Source organism: Stegostoma tigrinum, chromosome 30 (genome assembly GCF_030684315.1).
Source record: "Stegostoma tigrinum isolate sSteTig4 chromosome 30, sSteTig4.hap1, whole genome shotgun sequence".
NCBI lineage: Eukaryota > Metazoa > Chordata > Chondrichthyes > Orectolobiformes > Stegostomatidae > Stegostoma > Stegostoma tigrinum.
In genome coordinates, this window is record NC_081383.1 from 28,081,884 (window position 1) to 28,100,059 (window position 18,176).

Genomic DNA, 18,176 nt, shown 5'->3' on the forward strand with positions numbered 1-18,176 from the left:
ATGTAAAATAGTTAATATCTAACTTTTTTATATTGGCAGTAAAATATTATTCTCACCTTTTTGCCCTTTAATGAATAGTTTGCATGGTGTTTCATTAATAAAAATAAGAGCTGTGACTAGGTGGTCCAATTATTGTTTCATTTTCAGAAATGTTGTGCGCATTATTGACAGGGTCAGGTTTTCCATTTAGGAGTTCAGGTATGGTGTCAAATCCACTGTGGCCCATGACAAGTTTTTTTTTTGGAGCTATCATTGGCTCTTCTGCTCTTTTTGTATGCAAGTGGCTTCTACGGTAAGTCAGTTAGTAAATCACATGTCGTTGGCAGCCAGCCAGTCTCACCTGCACCCAGCACTTCCTAGTCTTGAAGGTTCTGGCACCATCTTTAAAGGGATTCCAGCATTCTTCCGCTTGGCCAGAGATGTTTCCGAGCATTACAAGGTGTTTTTATGATGTCACACTGAATACAGCTTCTCTGGATCAGAAAGAAAGCCTTTCCCAGTGAACAGCAGAAAAGGTCCTCCCTTTATACCTGGATGGCCTGGGCCCAAGTTGCAAACATTAGCAACTCTAAGATATCAATGCACCAGGAAACATTAAAGAAAGAGGATGATTGATCTGCTGTGCTCTGTAAAAATAACTGCCAACATCTTCTCACTGCATCCTAACCCTCAGGGTCACTACTCAGTCTGACTGTGTCGACCATGTCACATGGAAGGGGAGGTGATGGCCTAATGGTATTATCGCTGGACTGTTAATCCAGAGACCCAGGTAATGTCATGGAGACCCATGTTTGAATCCTGCCATGGCAAATACATAAGTATCTGGAATTATAAATAACTATCTAGAATTAAGAATCTAAATGATGACCATAAATCCATTGACGAATGTCAGGAAAAACCCATCTGGTTGACTAATGCCCTGTAGGGAAGGAAGCTGCCATCATTACTGGGTCTGGTCTACATGTGAAACCAGTCCCACAGCATTGTGGTTGACACCTAAATGCCCTCTGGGCAATTAGGGATGGGCTATAAATGCTGCCTAGCCAGCGATGGCTTCATCCTGTGAAAGAATAAAGAAAAAATGACACGCCCAGCTCACCATTACATGCATAACATGCACTGAAGGGCTCACACCCACATTATGCTGCCATTCCACTAATACTTAACAGGTACATGCACTTTCTAGTCAGAGGAAAGAGCTCACCGTCTAGCAAGCCCATGCATGTTCGACTGTTTCTGCACGCATTCCCATTAAACTTAAACCTTCTCTTTCTCACACTGCAGGTCAGTCTCATGCACAAGAGGAAGGAGAAGGCCCAACTGGCAGAGGGCTTCCTTATCTCCACGTCCTCACTGCATTGAAGAACTACGGATGAACTTGCAAATGAAAATTAAGACCATCTAACGCTGTTGAGGAGATAGGCATGGCAGAAGCCAGTAAGCAACATGATTTTTCCTCAATAATGCAGCCACATTTTTACATTCCTCTATGTAAAGTTCCTGCACTGGCTTAGGTCACTGTGAAGGTCCTGCCTTCTTAACCTTGCCCGTCATCCGAGGCATGGTGACGCTCAAGTCAAACCACCACGAGTTGTCTCCCCTTTACTTATTTTATATCAGTGGATGTGTTTCTTCATCTAACTCTCTCTCTCTCTCTTCTTCCACAGGTATGAGGGTCAACAGGCAGCCAATTTAAAGTAGGTACAGTGGCTGCCCAGCTCAAGCACCTCTAAGGATGAAGTCTCTGACACCTCAGACAGCCCACCAATAATGCATATATCTGAACCTTCTTTCAATTCACCGGATACTTTAACTAGAGTACACTAAAGCAGTCAATCTGATCAGCACATCACTAATATATGTCCAGATAGTGCAGGAGGAAAAGCCAAAGGTTTCAGACACTCAAGAGGACTACCAGACCAAGCAGCTGTTCTGATCCAAGCAGAAGAAATGGATCAGGATTTGGCCATAACTGACATACCAAATCTGCAGAGACAAGCAGGGAAACATCAGGCAAGGATGCCAAAGGTTCACAGCAGACACTGAATGAAAGATGGAGTCCACCCATCATTTGTGTACTGTGATAGCTCCAGCATTCAAAGCTTGGGAAGGGTGGCACATGGCTTAGAATCCTAGGTCTAGCAGAATGTACAGTGACTGCAGGATGTGAGCTCAGACCTGCAATTTGCTGGTTTACCCACAGATGCCCAGCATCAATGATAAGGGAATGAGGCACATCACCTTCTCTCTAGATGGCCCTTCTTCTCAAGGATACAGCTTCTGCCAAGGGGCACCAACAGGAAGTGAAACAACAGACAAGCACCCTAGATGTTTCACCAATTCTTTGGTAGATATGGACGGGTACTGGGGAAGTCTGAGCAGTTGTGCATTTCATGATTCTGGAACCGCACTTGTTAAGAATACACTGCCATTGAAACTGTACAATGCAAGACTCTCACTGTTGAAATGAGCAAGGGAGGTGGTCTGAAATGCATGTGTTTTAATGCAAGAAATATAATAGGCAAGGCAGATGAACTTAGAGCTTTGGTTACTAGTTGGAACTATGACATTGGAACTATGAGTAGTACTCTGGAACAAGAAAGGTGAATTCACAATGCTGGAAGAAGTGTTGTGCATCTTAAAAAGTATTAAGGTAGATAAGTACCAGGGTCCTGACAGGATCTATCCCAGAATATTGAGGGAGGCAAGAGGACAAATTGCTGGAGAATAGCCAATGTTGTCCCATTGTTTACAAAGGGTAACAGAGGTAACCCTGGAAATTACAGACCTGAGTCTCACTTCAGTGGTAGGGAAATTATCGGAAAGGATACTTGAGGACAAGATCTGTATGCATTTAGAAGCAAATGGATCTATTAGTGATAGGCAGCGTTGTTTTGTGTGGAGACAGTCATGCCTCACTAACAGAATGCTTTGAGGAGGTGATGAACATGATTGAAGAGGGGAAAGTGGTTGATGTTGTCTACATGGACTTCAGTAAAGTCTCTGACAAGGTCCCTCATAGCAGACTGGTACAAAAGGTGAAGTCACATGGTATCAGCGGGGACCTAGCAAGATGGATACAGAACTGGCTAAGTTAGTGGAGACAGAGTGTAGCGGTGGAAGGACGTTTTTCAGAATGGAGGGTTGTGACTAGTGGAGTTCCACAGGGATCAATGCTGGGACCTCTGCTGTTCGTTATCTACAGAAATGATTTGGAGGAAAGTGCAGCTGACTTAATTAGTAAGTTTGCAGACAATACAAAGGTTGCGGAGAGTGAGGAGGGTTGTCAGAGGATATAGATCAGCTGAAGACATGGGCAGAAAAACGGCAGATGGAGTCTAATCTGGAAAAATGTGAGGTGTTGCATGTTTGAAGGTCTAGTACCGATGGAAATTATACAGTGAATGGCAGAACCCTTAGGAGTATTGATATAGAGAGGGATCTTTGTGTGCAGGTCCACATCACTGTGGCAGTGCAGGTAGATAACATAGTAAAAAGGCCTTTGGCATGCTTGCCTTCATTAGAAGGGGTATTCACTACAAGGAGAGACAAGTTATGCTGCAGCTTTATAGAACTTTAGTTAGGCCACACTTGGAATATCGCATACAGTTCTGGTCACCACACTATCAGAAGCAGGTGGATGTTTTGGAGAAGGTACAGAAAAGGTTTGCTAGGATGTTGCCGGGTATGGGGGATTTCAGCTGTGAAGGAAAGTTGGATAGACTGGGTTTGTTTTCACTAGAATGCAGGAAGTTGAGGGGGGAGTGGCAACCTGATAGAAGTTTATTAGATTGTGAATGGCATGGATACAGTGAGAATTATCAGGTTTTTTCCCAGGGTGGTGAGGTCAATTACTTGGGGACACAGGTTCAAGGTGTGAGGGAGGAAGTTTAAAAGATATGTGGGAGGCAAATTTTTCCACACAAAGTGTGGGAAAGGCCTGGACTGTTTAGCCAGAAGAGGCGATGGAAGCAGACAAAATAGTAGCACTCAAGAAGCTCCTGGACAAATACATGAAGAGGAAGGGTAAAGAGGGATATGGTGAAGACAGTTAGTTTGGAAGAGCAAAACGTGTGGGTGCATGCTTGGAGGGCTGAAGGGCCCATTCCTGTGTTGCACTGGTCATTGTCCCAACTGTTGCGATTTTGTGCAGTGCAATATCTGTATTGTGTCAGTTGTTAGATTACAAGATGGCAGCCCTCAGTAAAACGCCTTATGGTGGAGGTTACATGACTATGACAAGTTAGGAGACACATTAGTACACGTTTGCCTTTCTTTCCAAACATTCCCTTAAAAAAATGCACTATGTTTATTTTGAGTTATTCACTAGCTGACAACTGTTCTCACGCATTAGCAATGTTTTCTTCTCATCAACTCTATGCATATGCATTATACACTGCCTTTAAATTGCGTTGGCATCTTAGAACATAGAACATAGAACATTACAGCACAGTACAGGCCCTTCGGCCCTCCATGTTGTGCCGACCTGTCATACCGATCTCAAGCCCATCTAACCTACACTATTCCATGTACGTCCATATGCTTATCCAATGACGACTTAAATGTACCTAAAGTTGGCGAATCTACTACCGTTGCAGGCAAAGCGTTCCATTCCCTTACTACTCTCTGAGTAAAGAAACTACCTCTGACATCTGTCCTATATCTTTCACCCCTCAATTTAAAGCTATGCCCCCTCGTGCTCGCCGTCACCATCCTAGGAAAAAGGCTCTCCCTATCCACCCTATCTCGCCCTCTGATTATTTTATATGTTTCAATTAAGTCACCTCTCAACCTTCTTCTCTCCAATGAAAACAGCCTCAAGTCCCTCAGCCTTTCCTCTTAAGACCTTCCCTCCATACCAGGCAACATCCTAGTAAATCTCCTCTGCACCCTTTCCAAAGCTTCCACATCCTTCTTATAATGCGGTGACCAGAACTGTACACAATACTCCAAGTGCGGCCGAACCAGAGTTTTGTACTGCTTCACCATAACCTCTTAGTTCCGGAACTCGATCCCTCTATAAATAAAAGCTAAAACACTGTATGCCTTCTTAACAGCCCTGTCAACCTGGGTGGCAACTTTCAAGGATCTGTGTACATGGACACCGAGATCTCTCTACTCATCTACACTACCAAGAATCCTACCTTTAGACCAGTACTTTGCCTTCCGGTTACTCCTACCAAAGTGCATCACCTCACACTTGTCTGCATTAAACTCCATTTGCCACCTCTCAGCCCAGCTCTGCAGCTTCACAAGGAAGAGGTACCAGAAATCCTTCAGAGGGTGAAGACAGATACGTCCCCTGGGCCGGATGGGACCCACCCTCGGATCCTCCGGGAAGCCAGGGAGGAGACCGCCGAGCCCCCGGCACCGATCCTCAACCCGTCACCGTCCTTAATGGTAAGTTTTTAACGGTTATTAATCTAAGTGACATTCCTTCCCTGGGAAATGTTGTTATTGCCAGTTAGTACTGTTATTACCATTTCTGTTGTCACTGGCTCCTTGAAAATGATCATCTGCATGAAAATGAAGGAACACTAAAAACTTCTTGGCAAGCAGTTGGGGTTTCCTCCTAGTCTGTGATGTTGCAGGTGCTCAACCACCTGCTGGCAGAGGTATCAAATAACTTTTTGGGATTTCCCAAGATGTTGGTGACACTGTTGGTCTGTCATATGCAGATAGCTGCATCAATGCCTGTAGACTCAATTTCAGACCAATGTCTGCCATCGTTGTTGGTGTTCCTGTGCAATTTTGCTTTCAGAGTGCTGAACTGCTGGTAGTGGCTCTCGAACATGCTGTTGTCTTAGGAGTTCAGTTGATGCGCAGTTTCTTCTGAAAATCAAGATGATCAAAGGAATGGCAGGATTTATCTCTGGAGCAGTTTACAGTGAGAGTGGTAACTCAGGTGCAAAAGGACTAACAAGGTATTGAGGCTACGATCAGATGAACTGGGATTTTAAGGAATAGCAGAGCATGCTTGGCTTATTCCCATCCCGACTTCATAATTAACAATTTAAGAGTTGCACATCAACAAAATCTTGAAATCTGTGGCATAGATTAATGGGTCAGGGAAAGAAAGAGAAAAATGGAAGTGAAGTAGAAATCAGAAAAATAGCCAAAAAAAACTAAGCCTTCTACGAAACAAATTCATTTATTATAATAAAAATTCTATCAAATCTTTAGTTATTTTAATCCTTGACATCTGACAATTTTCCAAATGATATCTTCAAATGCATATTTTGTATTGTCCTTGTAACAAAGGCTATTTAGGACAGACTAATGGACACTTTGCGCCACAGCCCCCCACACAGACAGTTCTTAATCCACCGCTGTTCCCATTGTTTAACTGCAGTCGACTTGTTTGGCGATTTCAGCATGGTGTTGCACCCACATCTGTTTGAAAGGAAAAAGGCTTCAGTCATCCCGTTCTAACCCTGAGACACCAAATTCCAAGTCAAACACATTTCACACAAATGGACAGTACTTTTGCTGCATTGGCATTATTTGCAAATATTGAAGTTAAGCTAAGCGTCGTCACCAAACTGATGGCAGATACGGGAAGCATATTATCTAGACAGATTCACAGTCAGAGCAATGTGGGGAGATTTTGTGGGCAACTTGACTTAATAATTATACTTCATTTTAATGTATAGTAACCATCACAAAAAAGAATTCTGACAAATGAAGCAGCTGGATCTGTGAAAAACCATCACTGGTGCATACATTAAGCAGGCGCTCAGTTGTACAGGTAAACAAATTAAAATCCTACATAAATTGCCTTTTAATTTATTTGCTGCTTACCTAGTACAGGATTTGGTTTCCTCTGTTGGACATACTCCTAAATTAAGTCTCCTTAAGTTGTCCATTTTCTGATATCCTGGTGATCTGCATGTAACATGAATATGATAGCATATTAAGTATTGTCACATGGAATACTTACGACACAGTGATACAGAGGGGTTTATTTACATGCCTTGCAATTTATTGGGAAAACAAAGTTTAAACCCGTTATGGTGCTTCAACATTTTGCTTGGGCTGATCAGCGGAAATGATTCAGTGCTTATGCTGAACAGGATTGTATTTCTCCATATGGAGTTTACTAAAGATGGCTTCCCACCAGCCTGGACACAGATCTACAACTGCAGCAAAGGAAGATTCAGTTATTGAACAGATTTAAGTACCCTCCATCCTCCTCGTCATGCCAAGAATTTGGACTGAGCACATATAAGGAGTGCAAGATTTCATTCTGAAATCTCAACCAAGCATCCTAGGAGAAGCTTATTTCCAAATTTCAATAACAATATTAATCAAAGAAAATGTTTACAATGCAAAGGTCTTGTTGATCATCAATGCTACTTCGGATTCTCTGCAGACAGCCCAATATTTGGCTAAGGCAGTTGCTAAATCATCATGTATGACAGCAGGTGAATTTTTAAAAAATTCTTCAACATTAGTTAGTGTATTTAGACATTAACGCAGAAGCTTGCAAAACCATTCATTATGGCATTAAAGAAAGCTCAGCATGATAAGAAAAACCAGGTGAGCATTAAAAAGCAAGATAGGAAAATTACCTCGCAAAAATATCAAGCTGAGAGGTTGCAAAGTGACTGGGTACACTGATTGGTTTCCCAAACTGCAGTTTTAACAGCTGTTTACTCTGTAATTTACCAATAATTCCGTCATTCACTGGTAACCAGTCCATACTGGGAACAAGCAGTTGGCTGGGAAGCAGACAACATTCATCTATAAGATTGTCATCAGGTTCAGTTGTATGATTTTCATCTCTACCTGAAAAAAAATTGCGAGAAGCATTAGCCTTTATAAAAACAACTTTATTTTCTTTATTAAACTGTTTATTGGGTTTTGTGTGTGTGTGTGTGTGTGTTCAAAGTTTACAATATTAAGTAATATTAAAAGCGAAGTACAGAGAGTCATCATTAAAAAAGGAAAACTTTACGAAGATGAAGGAAATATTACTTTTTCCTTCTGGGTAGCTATTCACCTTCCACCAATTATGCAGACTTTAATCTTAGCTACTGCAGTCCCAGTAATGTTTCAATTTAATTATACTCTGTCCTGCACAAAAGAGTCGACATTAACTAGTGCACCCATTGAAAAGCATCTTTCAGCTCCAAAACAATAGCCTATTGGCAGGAAGACAACATAAGCTACCGGGCATGAGAAATTTCCTTTATGAATATAAAAATTCAAAGCTCCATAATAAACAAAGTTAGCAAGAATTTGTATTATTGATCACCATCTCTATTCCTTCTCGTTAGGTCAGCGAGTCTGTGTATGTGTCCCCCGCACATATCCATTCCAAATGTTTGTTTCCATTCGTGGGGGAAATCACAAACTAGGGGAGTCACAAAATAATGGGTCATTTATTTAAAACTGAGATGCAAAAGAATTTGTCAGATGATACTAAATGCCTGGAATTCTCTACCCCTAAATCACAAAGTATTGAAATAGAGGAGGCCTAGAGTAACAGAATGGTGGGACAGGCCTGAGGAGATGAATGCCCTAGTCCTGCTTCTATTTCTTATGTTCAATTTAAATTTGCTGAGCTCCAGCCTTGAAGTTTCAAAATGTGGTGAATCAAAGCTCCAAATTAATTAATTTGTGTTTAAAAAAAATTTCGAACTTAGATTTATGGCTAGATGCTTCCAACTATATCCCAACAATGCAACTTCACTTCAATTTCAGACAACCATTTTTCAGAAACTGTTATTTTTTCTTTGACTCTTATCAAAATCCTGTGCGCTGTCTCTTGTGCTATGAGTCCATTTTCATGAGATACACAGATCCAGCTCACATAGTAGCACCCTTATCAGCCGATTATTTTAGTATGAGCAGGAATCAAACTAAGAACATGCAGTGCCAAAGTATCATATCAAATCACTATCATTCAAACTTCAGAACTGTTGTTTTAAGTTATCTGTGGAGAATATTTCACGAACCAATTAATAAACGTAAAGCTAATCTCAGACCTCATACTGACATAGTGCTTTATTTTTAAATGCTAGATCTTATTTCAGTATTGTGTTACAGACTCAATTATTTCTACAGTCAGAACAGTAAATTAATGTCCTCTTGGGGAAACAATATACCACAATTAGTTTGTCATTTTGTATCAGGTGCGGAGTGTATGAACACCCATAAGTTTGAAAAAAAAATGTTCAGGTTTACTTATTTGGAAAATTAAACTGAACTTCAGTAACTTTTATAGCAAACTTTAAACAAATCCAGCAAAACACATTCTGAAACTAGTATTACAGGACATAATGCAATTGAATACATCCAACCAGTCCTTAAGTAGCCAATCAAAATGATTCAAGAGTTTTTTTGATTAAAGTGGCAGACACAGATTTTCTGAATTAGATTGTCCTGCTTTATGCACTAAAAACACAAACTAAAGATGACCACTTGGTTCTTCAAGGTTGGTCTACCTTTCAATAAGGTCATGGCTGATCTGTTTGTTTCCAAAGTCTATACTCCCATCTATGCCTGATAACATCAGATTGTTCTTGGACAAGCGACACAACCCACTTTTATCTTAACAATTATATTTGACCTTGCCTTCAGCTCAGAAGGTGGAGGAGGCAGGATTATTGAATATTCTAAAGACTGAGGTGGATAGATTCTTATTAGGAGAATAAATCTAAGGTTACTGGGATGGATGGGAAAGTGGAATTCAAACCACAAACAGATCAGTCAGGATCTTATCAAAACTGCTCTTCAAGAATAAACAGCTTTTCCACACCCATTGCATCAAGATAGTTCAAGACGTTATAAACCTAAATCAAATCATTCCTCCCTCCATCTTCTAAACTTCAAAGAAATCAAACTTAGGCAATTCAATATTGCTTCATAAGGCAACCTACTTATTCCAGGTATCAAACTAGTTAAACTGAACTGAACCGCCACCCTACAATGCCTTTAAATTCTTCCTTACAGGAGATGGTCAAAACTACACATAGTATTTGATATATGGTCTCCCTAAAACCCTGTATAACTGAAGCATCACACCCCTACTTTTAAGTTTAATTCCTTTTGTGATAAAGTATAGGCAAGTTAATTGTTTAAAAGATTACCTTGTGGGATCAGCGGGGCTCATTCTTGCAGCAGCAACGGAAGCAGTGAGAGCAAGGACCGGGGGCTCCGGGTAGGTAATTTAATGCTTTAAAAACTGACCTCGAGAATGGGCAGAGTGCACGCTGAGCAGGAGCGGATACGGGACGGCTGAGTAAGTGAGGTAATATATTTGGGTGGTTGCTTTACCCGAAACACTACTTAGATAGTGTCTCCCACCCATCCTGCTCCTCTAACCAAAAAAAAGGTTCTGAACGCCAATTTGGTAAGTTACTAGTTTTTTTTTCAGTAGTCTGTTTGGGAATTCAGAACAGTGGGAATGGATGTTAGGGCAGTTGCATGCTCCTCCTGTAGAATGTGGGAGGTAAGGCTCAGTTAGGGCGCTTGAGAGTTACAAGTTAGCCAGGAAGGACCTAAAGAGAGAGCTAAGAAGAGCCAGGAGGGGACATGAGAAGTCTTTGGCAAGTAGGATCAAGGAAAACCCTAAAGCTTTCTATAGGTATGTCAGGAATAAAAGAATGATTAGAGTAAGATTAGGGCCAGTCAAGGACTGTAGTGTGAAGTTGTTCATGGAGTCCAAAGAGATAGGAGAGGCGCTAAATGAATATTTTTCCTCAGTATTCACACAGGAAAAAGATAATGTTGTCGAGGAGAATACTGGGATTCAGGCTACTGGACTAGAGGGGGTTGAGGTTCATAAGGAGGTGGTGTCAGCAAAAAGAAAGAAAATAGTTAAGTCTCCTGGGCCAGATGGGATTTATCCTAGGATTCTCTGGGAAGCTAGGGAGGAGACTGCAGACCCTCTGGCTTTGATCTTTATGTCGTCATGGTCTACAGGAATAGTGCCATAAGACTGGAGGATAGTAAATGTCGTCCCCCTGTTCAAGAAGGGGAGTAGTGACAACCCTGGTAACTATAGGCCAGTGAGCCTTACTTCGGTTGTGGGTAAAGTGTTGGAAAGGATTATAAGAGATAGGATTTATAATCATCTAGAAAGGAATAATTTGATTAGGGATAGTCAACATGGTTTTGTGAAGGGGAGATCATGCCTCACAAACCTTATTGAGTTCTTTGAGAAGGTGACCAAACAGGTGGATGAGGTTAAAGCAGTTGATGTGTATATGGATTTCAGTAAAGTGTTTGATAAGGTTCCCCACGGTAGGCTATTGCAGAAAATATGGAGGGATGGGATTGAGGGTGATTTAGCAGTTTGGATCAGAAATTGGCTAGCTGTAAGAAGACAGAGGGTGGTGGTTGATGGGAAATGCTCAGCCTGGAATTCAGTTACGACTGGTGTACTGCAAGGATCAGTTTTGGGGCCAGTGCTGTTTGTCATTTTTATAAATGACCTGGATGAGGGCGTAGAAGGATGGGTTAGTAAATTTGCAGACGACACTAAAGTCGGTAGAGGTGTGCACAGTGCGGAAGGATGTTGCAGGTGACAGAGGGACATAGATGAGCTGCAGAGCTGGGCTGAGAGGTAGCAAATTGAGTTTAATGCAGAGAAGTGTGAGGTGATTCACTTTGGAAGGAGTAACAGGAATAGAGAGTACTAGGCTAATGGTAAGATTCTTGGCGGTGTGGATGAGCAGAGAGATCTCAGTATCCATGTGCACGGATCCCTGAAAGCTGCCACCCAGGTGGATAGGGTTTTTAAGAAGGCATATGGTTGTTAGGTTTTATTAGTAGAGGGATTGAGTTTTGGAGCCATGAAGTCATGTTGAAGCTGTACTAAACTCTGGTGCGGCTGCACCCGAGTATTGCGTAGAGTTCTGGTCGCCGCATTATCGGCAGGATGTGGGAGCATTGGAAAGTGTGCAGAGGAGATTTACCAGAATGTTGCCTGGTATGGAGGGAAGGTCTTATGAGGAAAGGCTGTCGGACTTGAGGCTGTTTTCATTAGAGAAAAGAAGGTTAAGAGGTGACTTAATAGAGACATACAAGATGATCAGAGGATTAGATAGGGTGGACAGTGAGAGCCTTTTTCCTCGGATGGTGATGGCTAGCACGAGGGGGCATAGCTTTAAATTGACGGGTGATAGATATAGAACAGATGTCAGAGGTAGGTTCTTTACTCAGAGAGTAGTAAGTGCGTGGAATGCCCTACCTGCAGCAGTAGTAGACTCTCCAACTTTAAGGGCATTTAAATGGTCATTGAATAAACATATGGACGTACATGGAATAGTGTAGATTAGATGGGCTTCAGATTGTTGCGCCGACCTGTGAAACCATCGAGGGCCAAAGGGCCTGTACTGCACTGTAATGTTCTATGTTATCCTATTACCCTTCTTAATCATTTACTGTACCTCTGTACTAACTTTGATCTGCATTAGAAGACCTATCTCTTGCACCTTGGAATGCTGCTGTCATTCATTTTAACAATACTACATTTTTATTCTTCAGCAACTTCACATTTTCCCAATTTGCCATATTTTTGCCCATTCACTTAAACTGTCTGTAATGGTCTGCATTCTTGTTACATCAACTTCAAGGTGCTTTTCTATGTTTCTTGTATCATCTACATATTTAGTTACCAAGTCTTTAATACATTCATCTAAATCATTCATATAAATTGTGAAAATCACATCCTGCCAAACTGAGAAAGAACTATTTAAACATACTGTTTTCTACCAGCCAGTCAATCTTCTTTTCATGCTACTATATTACCCTCCAAATCATGAGATTCTGATTGGCACAATAACCTCATATGTGGAACCTTGTCAAACGCGTTCTGGAAATCAAAGCACAGTATTTCAACTTTATCTGCAGTGAATGCTACGCCTTTGAAGAATTCTAATAAATTGGTTAAACACAATTTCATTTGCACAAAACCATCCTGTCATTTCCTCATTACCTTGAGTTCTTCCAAGTGCCCAAACCTCCTTAATGATCGATTCAAACATATCCCACTTGACAAATCATGCAAACTGCTTCCTGTTTTCTGTCTCCTTCACTGTCAAGTACTAATTTTACTGGAACACGTAGGGTGACTTTGATCTAATTTTGACAGGTGATCACCATCTACCCCAACCCAATCTTATCTAAATAAGATATGTAATTTGCCTCTACCCCAGTTAGAAACAAACAAATAAACCTGGCTGAGGAAGGCAGATACATGCTTTGAACTTACAGCAGAGCCAGAGTTTAGTGAGCAGTCGGAAGAGCAGTGACATGCTGTCTTGGGTGTCAGATGTAGCAGTATATATTGGCAGACAACCGGGCTTAAGGAGACCCCATATTCGGATCACCACCATTAGTTCTCTGAGCATTCCAAGCGAGGTGCCATCTCGGAGGAAACTAAACCCTGGCCGAACTGGAGAACCCTGAAAATACAGATTGAGATACCAGTAAGATGCTAACGCACACACTGGTATGAAAAGGCAAAGTAAGGAGGAAGGACCGTTTTTCAGAAGATATTCTTCACAGCTATTTTGTTGCTGTATGTTCTATGTAAACTCACTCTCCTCAGTCATGTAAATGCTGGAATAAGCGGGGAGGGGTGGGGGGGGAGGAGGAAAAACTGATAGATTTCTTTCTCATTAAAGTAAATATAGTGATGCTACAGCAGGTCAACATAACTGTTCAATCTAACTACCACTGAAATCTTACTACTTGCACTCCATACTCCTGCCTTCTACATTAATATTAGCACACAGTGTGGAGCTGGAGGAACACAGCAGGTCAGGCAGCATCAGAGAAACAGGAAAGTTGACGTTTTGGGTTGGGACCCTTCATGAGGATAGTTCCTCTGTCTCCACACAGTGTTGTCTCTGACTCCAGCATCTGCAGTTCTTCCTATCTCTGAATATTAGAGTACATTAAGACATAATAATGGAACTTAAATGTCATATTTCTCAATGTTCCCCAAGAAACATTTCTACACTGTTCAGCATTTCTCAAGTTTCATGCCTAGGACACACTAGAGGTAGCCTAATTGTAAACTGTGTGTGTAAGCCCTACATCTGGCATCAGTTATTTGTAGGCATGCTGTGCATATTGTTTAGGCACGCAAATACTGAATTCTCATCTAAAACACCATTTTAAAAATAAAAATCACAGGAACTAAAAATATGCTGCAAAGGGTAAGGAACAGAAGCTGACTATTTTAACAAGATAAGTGCTCCCCAATCTTTTTCATGTGTTTTTTTAAAAAAGATTAGATTACTGACAGTGTGGAAACAGGCCCTTCGGCCCAACAAGTCCACGCCGCCCCATGAAGAATCCCACCCATCCCCCTATAACCCACACACCCCTGAACACTATGGGCAATTTAGCATGGCCGATCCACCTAGCCTGCATATCTTTGGACTGTGGGAGGAAATCGGAGCACCTGGAGGACACCCATGCAGACACGGGGAGAATGTGCAAACTCTGCACAGTCGCCCGAGGCTGGAATCGAACCCAGGTTCCTGGCGCTGAGAGGCTGCAGTGCTAACCACTGAGGCACTGTGCTGCCCGTTTTGATCCAATATTCATCTAATGGATGATCAAACCAAATTTTAAAAAGGCAATAGATATCTTCCGCAATGGACTCGCTATGACAAAGAATAGAAATAACATTTTTTATAAACAAAATAGACACAAAATTTGAAACAAATTGGCGTTAAATCAGTAAAGCAATGCAGCACCAGTACAAAATAATGTTTACATGTAGCAAAATAACACATCATCATTTAGCCTCTGTCGTGGTTCCTAATTGGAGGAACATTTTCACTTTCAGACAATGAAACTCTCGAATTGAAAGAGTAAACATCTTGCTCAGTTAACTAAAATACTTATGCGAAATTATTGATGATGCAGCCTTTAATCTTTGGGAAAGATTCTGAAAAGTTCTGATTTCTTATTGTGATGAATTCTCTTTTGACAGAAATATTTAAGTATACCACTCTATATTCGGGCTATACTCACTTGATTTGGCAAACTAGCCAGAAGGTACAGCACAAAGTCTCCAACCCACTGTATGAGCTGCTGAAGTGACTGTAACACCCAAGCATCCAGGACAAACTCTTCAGTTTTCAGGTTTATCATAACTTTATCAATATCTGAAACAAATGTACCAGTTAGACCCTTTAAACAACTGGTCACTTGAAGAACAGAAACATTAAGCATACTTTTTGTCTCTCATATACAGGTTTATTAAATCACAAGGGGCACGGATAGGGTAAATAGGCAAAAGTTTTTTTCCGGGGGGGGGGGGGGGGGGGGGGGAGTCCAAAACTAGAGGAGGCACAGGTTTAAGGTCAGAGGGGAAAGATTTAAAAGGGACTTAAGAGGCAACTTTTCCCACACAGAGGGTGGTGTATGTGTGGAATTAATCGCCAGAGGAAGTGGAGGAGCCTGGTACACTTACAACATTTAAAAGGCATCTGGATGCATATATGAATAGGAAGGGTTGGGAGAGACATGGGCCAAATGCTGGCAAGCTGGACAATATATACTTAGGATATCTGGTCGGCATGGGCAAGTTGAACCGAAGGATCTGTGTCTGTGCTGTAAATCTCCATGACTATGACTCTAATACGCTTCTACATCTATTTCTGTCATCAGCAAATTAGGATATATGACTTTCTATGGAAATCATTTGGTTGGGGGCTTTGCCACTGTTTGTTGTTCTTTTCCTCTTCATTGTTGTTTTTGTTATGTAAATTTATACAAGCTCCTGACCTTGACTCAATATTGAATGCTTTGAGATATCTGGCATGTTGACCTCTTCTCCAGTAAGTGATGACATAAAATAGCTTCTCCTTTACCTTAACAGGATTGCTTGACCCCAGTTAGACATTGTTCTCCAAAGAGTATGCACCCTCCTTATTCTTCCTACCAAAATCTATTACCTTGTATTTATGTTTCTGCAGTTTTCCTCCACATTAACTAAATTGCAACTTAGAGTCATCCGCAAATCTGAACTTGTACTTCAAGTCCAAACTGTTAATGCAAAAGATGAACAATGATTCAATCATCATCGATTATTAATACTGACCATTTGACAAATTGAGTAACTACCCTTAACCCTTGCTCTGCTTTTCTTTTGTAACTAGTTTTCTATCCATCTTGCTACTCATGTGACCCTACATCTCCTAAAGCTCTGCTATAAATATATCTATAATCTACAAACAAAAGAAAGCTGAAAGCAGGTTTGTAAACACTGGGTTTCGTCATTAACCTAAGGGGTCTGGAGAAAGGGTTGTGAAACTGTATTACAAATATAAATTATTCACATGGATTATAGAATAGAAGAGTAGCACTGAAAGTAAAATAATTCATTACATTTTTGTTTGAGAAAATCCAAAAGCATGCAAAGTCATTATAAAGATGGGTTGTCATAGATAAATTTCGGAACAGACAGATGCAGTCATTACTTTGCTTTTAGGTAAACTGCTTCACGTAGGATTGAGACAGTCAACCAGAGATGCTTGTTAGTACACTAAGTAGAGAAAACAGTAATTATGTTGTTTATTATGTGAATTGCAGGTGCACCTTTATCTTAGCTTGTATTTTGTGACAGTAACTGTAGTTTCAAAGCTGTAAGTCTTTTGAAATGTACCCTAACTGCAACAAAACAAAGAGAGAAATGATACAATCATAGAATCACAAAATCTCTACAGTGTAGAAACAGGCCTTTCTGCCCAACAAGTCCACACCGAACCTTGCAGCATCCCATCCAGACCCATCCCCTCTAACCCACCTAAGCTCTACAGGAGTTCGCTGCCCTTGTCCTTCTAAGTAGGAGGGATCATGAGTTTGGAAGATGTTAAACAGACATGGTGAGCTGTTGAAGTGCATCGTGTCTATAGTACACAATACAATCCTGTGTGCCAGTGATGCAGGAAATATTCATGATGAATGGAGTAAATGGGCTGCTTTATCCTGGATGGCATCAAGTTTTTTCAGCGTTGTTGAATCGACTTGGGAAGTAATCAGTATTCCATCACACTCCCAAACTGTGCCTCGCAGTGGGGAAACAGGAGGCAAGTTACTCTTTGCAGAATTACTCGGCTCTGACTTGCTCTTGTAGCCACAGTATTTATTTGGCTATTCCAGTTCAATTTCTGGTCGATAGTAAACTGCACAATTCAACAAGGGTAAGGCCACTTAATGTCAATGGAAAGCAATTAGATTCTCTTTTGGTGGAGACGATCATTGCCCACATTAGTATCACTTATCAGCCCAAGCCTGAATGTTGTCCAAGTTTTATTGCATATGGACATGGGCTGTTTCAGTATGAAGAATTGTGAATAGTTCTGAACATTGCTCAATCATCATTAAATATTCCCACTTATGACTTTACGACGGAGGCAAGTTCATTCACTGACAATGTAGCTGAACATCGTTGGACCTGAACATTACTCAGATGAACATCATCTGTGATGTCCTGGGGCTGTGACAGTGCAGTTCTAATTTATCTATAAACTGTCCAACTTTATCTTAAGATGTAGAAATTAGTTAACTAATTCAACAACTCAAAAGATGAACAAAACGTAAATCAATGATCCAAGCTCCATGTGTATTTGCCTTGGGTTTGGAAGAAAGGTGGCAACTGCATTTAAAAATAGACAGCTAGAACAATTAAAGTCAGAATTTTACTACAGCTTCTCTTGACTTTAAAAACATCTTTAATTTATAACTGAAACCTGCAAATATTAGCACCAGTATCTAAACTGGAGAATCAGAAGGCTTACATTTCCATCACTTGGCCTACATACACAAAATCAGGTACATACCAGTGTCAGTGTTTTTGCAGCAGATTTCAGTCAATCGTTCTCCAGGGCTCTTGTCCGGTGTGTTGAGCAGGTGTGGTCGAAGGAGTGATTTAAGTGTGGAACCAATTGCAATCAACAACAGCTTTGCATGGAAGTCACAGGCTCTTGCCAATGTGTTTGTTGACAGCTTACACAAAGATGCTTTCATGGCAATAATTCGAGTAGACAGAACCTTAAATCAAAGCAAACAAAACAACTTAAATGTGTGCATGGAAAGAGTGCTCCAAAGTTTCCAAGGAAGGAATATTTTAGTGAACTGAGCAAAGCTCATTGCTATCCCAAGATATCACTCAAGGAACGTTGGACGACTCTGGCCTATAGATG

General features: G+C 41.0%; 1 protein-coding gene across 2 annotated transcripts in view; it reads right to left on the reverse strand.

Annotated features, from left to right (window-relative positions):
* Positions 1 to 6,132: 6,132 nt before the first annotated feature.
* Positions 6,133 to 18,176, reverse strand: part of med16 (mediator complex subunit 16) — a 39,217-nt gene continuing 27,173 nt past the window's right edge. For both annotated transcript variants that reach the window (XM_059638449.1, XM_048560219.2), the window contains 6 exons: positions 17,814 to 18,024; positions 15,001 to 15,134; positions 13,223 to 13,415; positions 7,572 to 7,788; positions 6,802 to 6,885; positions 6,133 to 6,393 (listed from right to left, as the gene is read on the reverse strand). In XM_059638449.1, the coding sequence (XP_059494432.1) occupies positions 6,267 to 6,393; positions 6,802 to 6,885; positions 7,572 to 7,788; positions 13,223 to 13,415; positions 15,001 to 15,134; positions 17,814 to 18,024 (966 nt within the window). In that variant the 3' untranslated portion in view covers positions 6,133 to 6,266. The remainder of the gene's footprint in view (positions 6,394 to 6,801; positions 6,886 to 7,571; positions 7,789 to 13,222; positions 13,416 to 15,000; positions 15,135 to 17,813; positions 18,025 to 18,176) is intronic.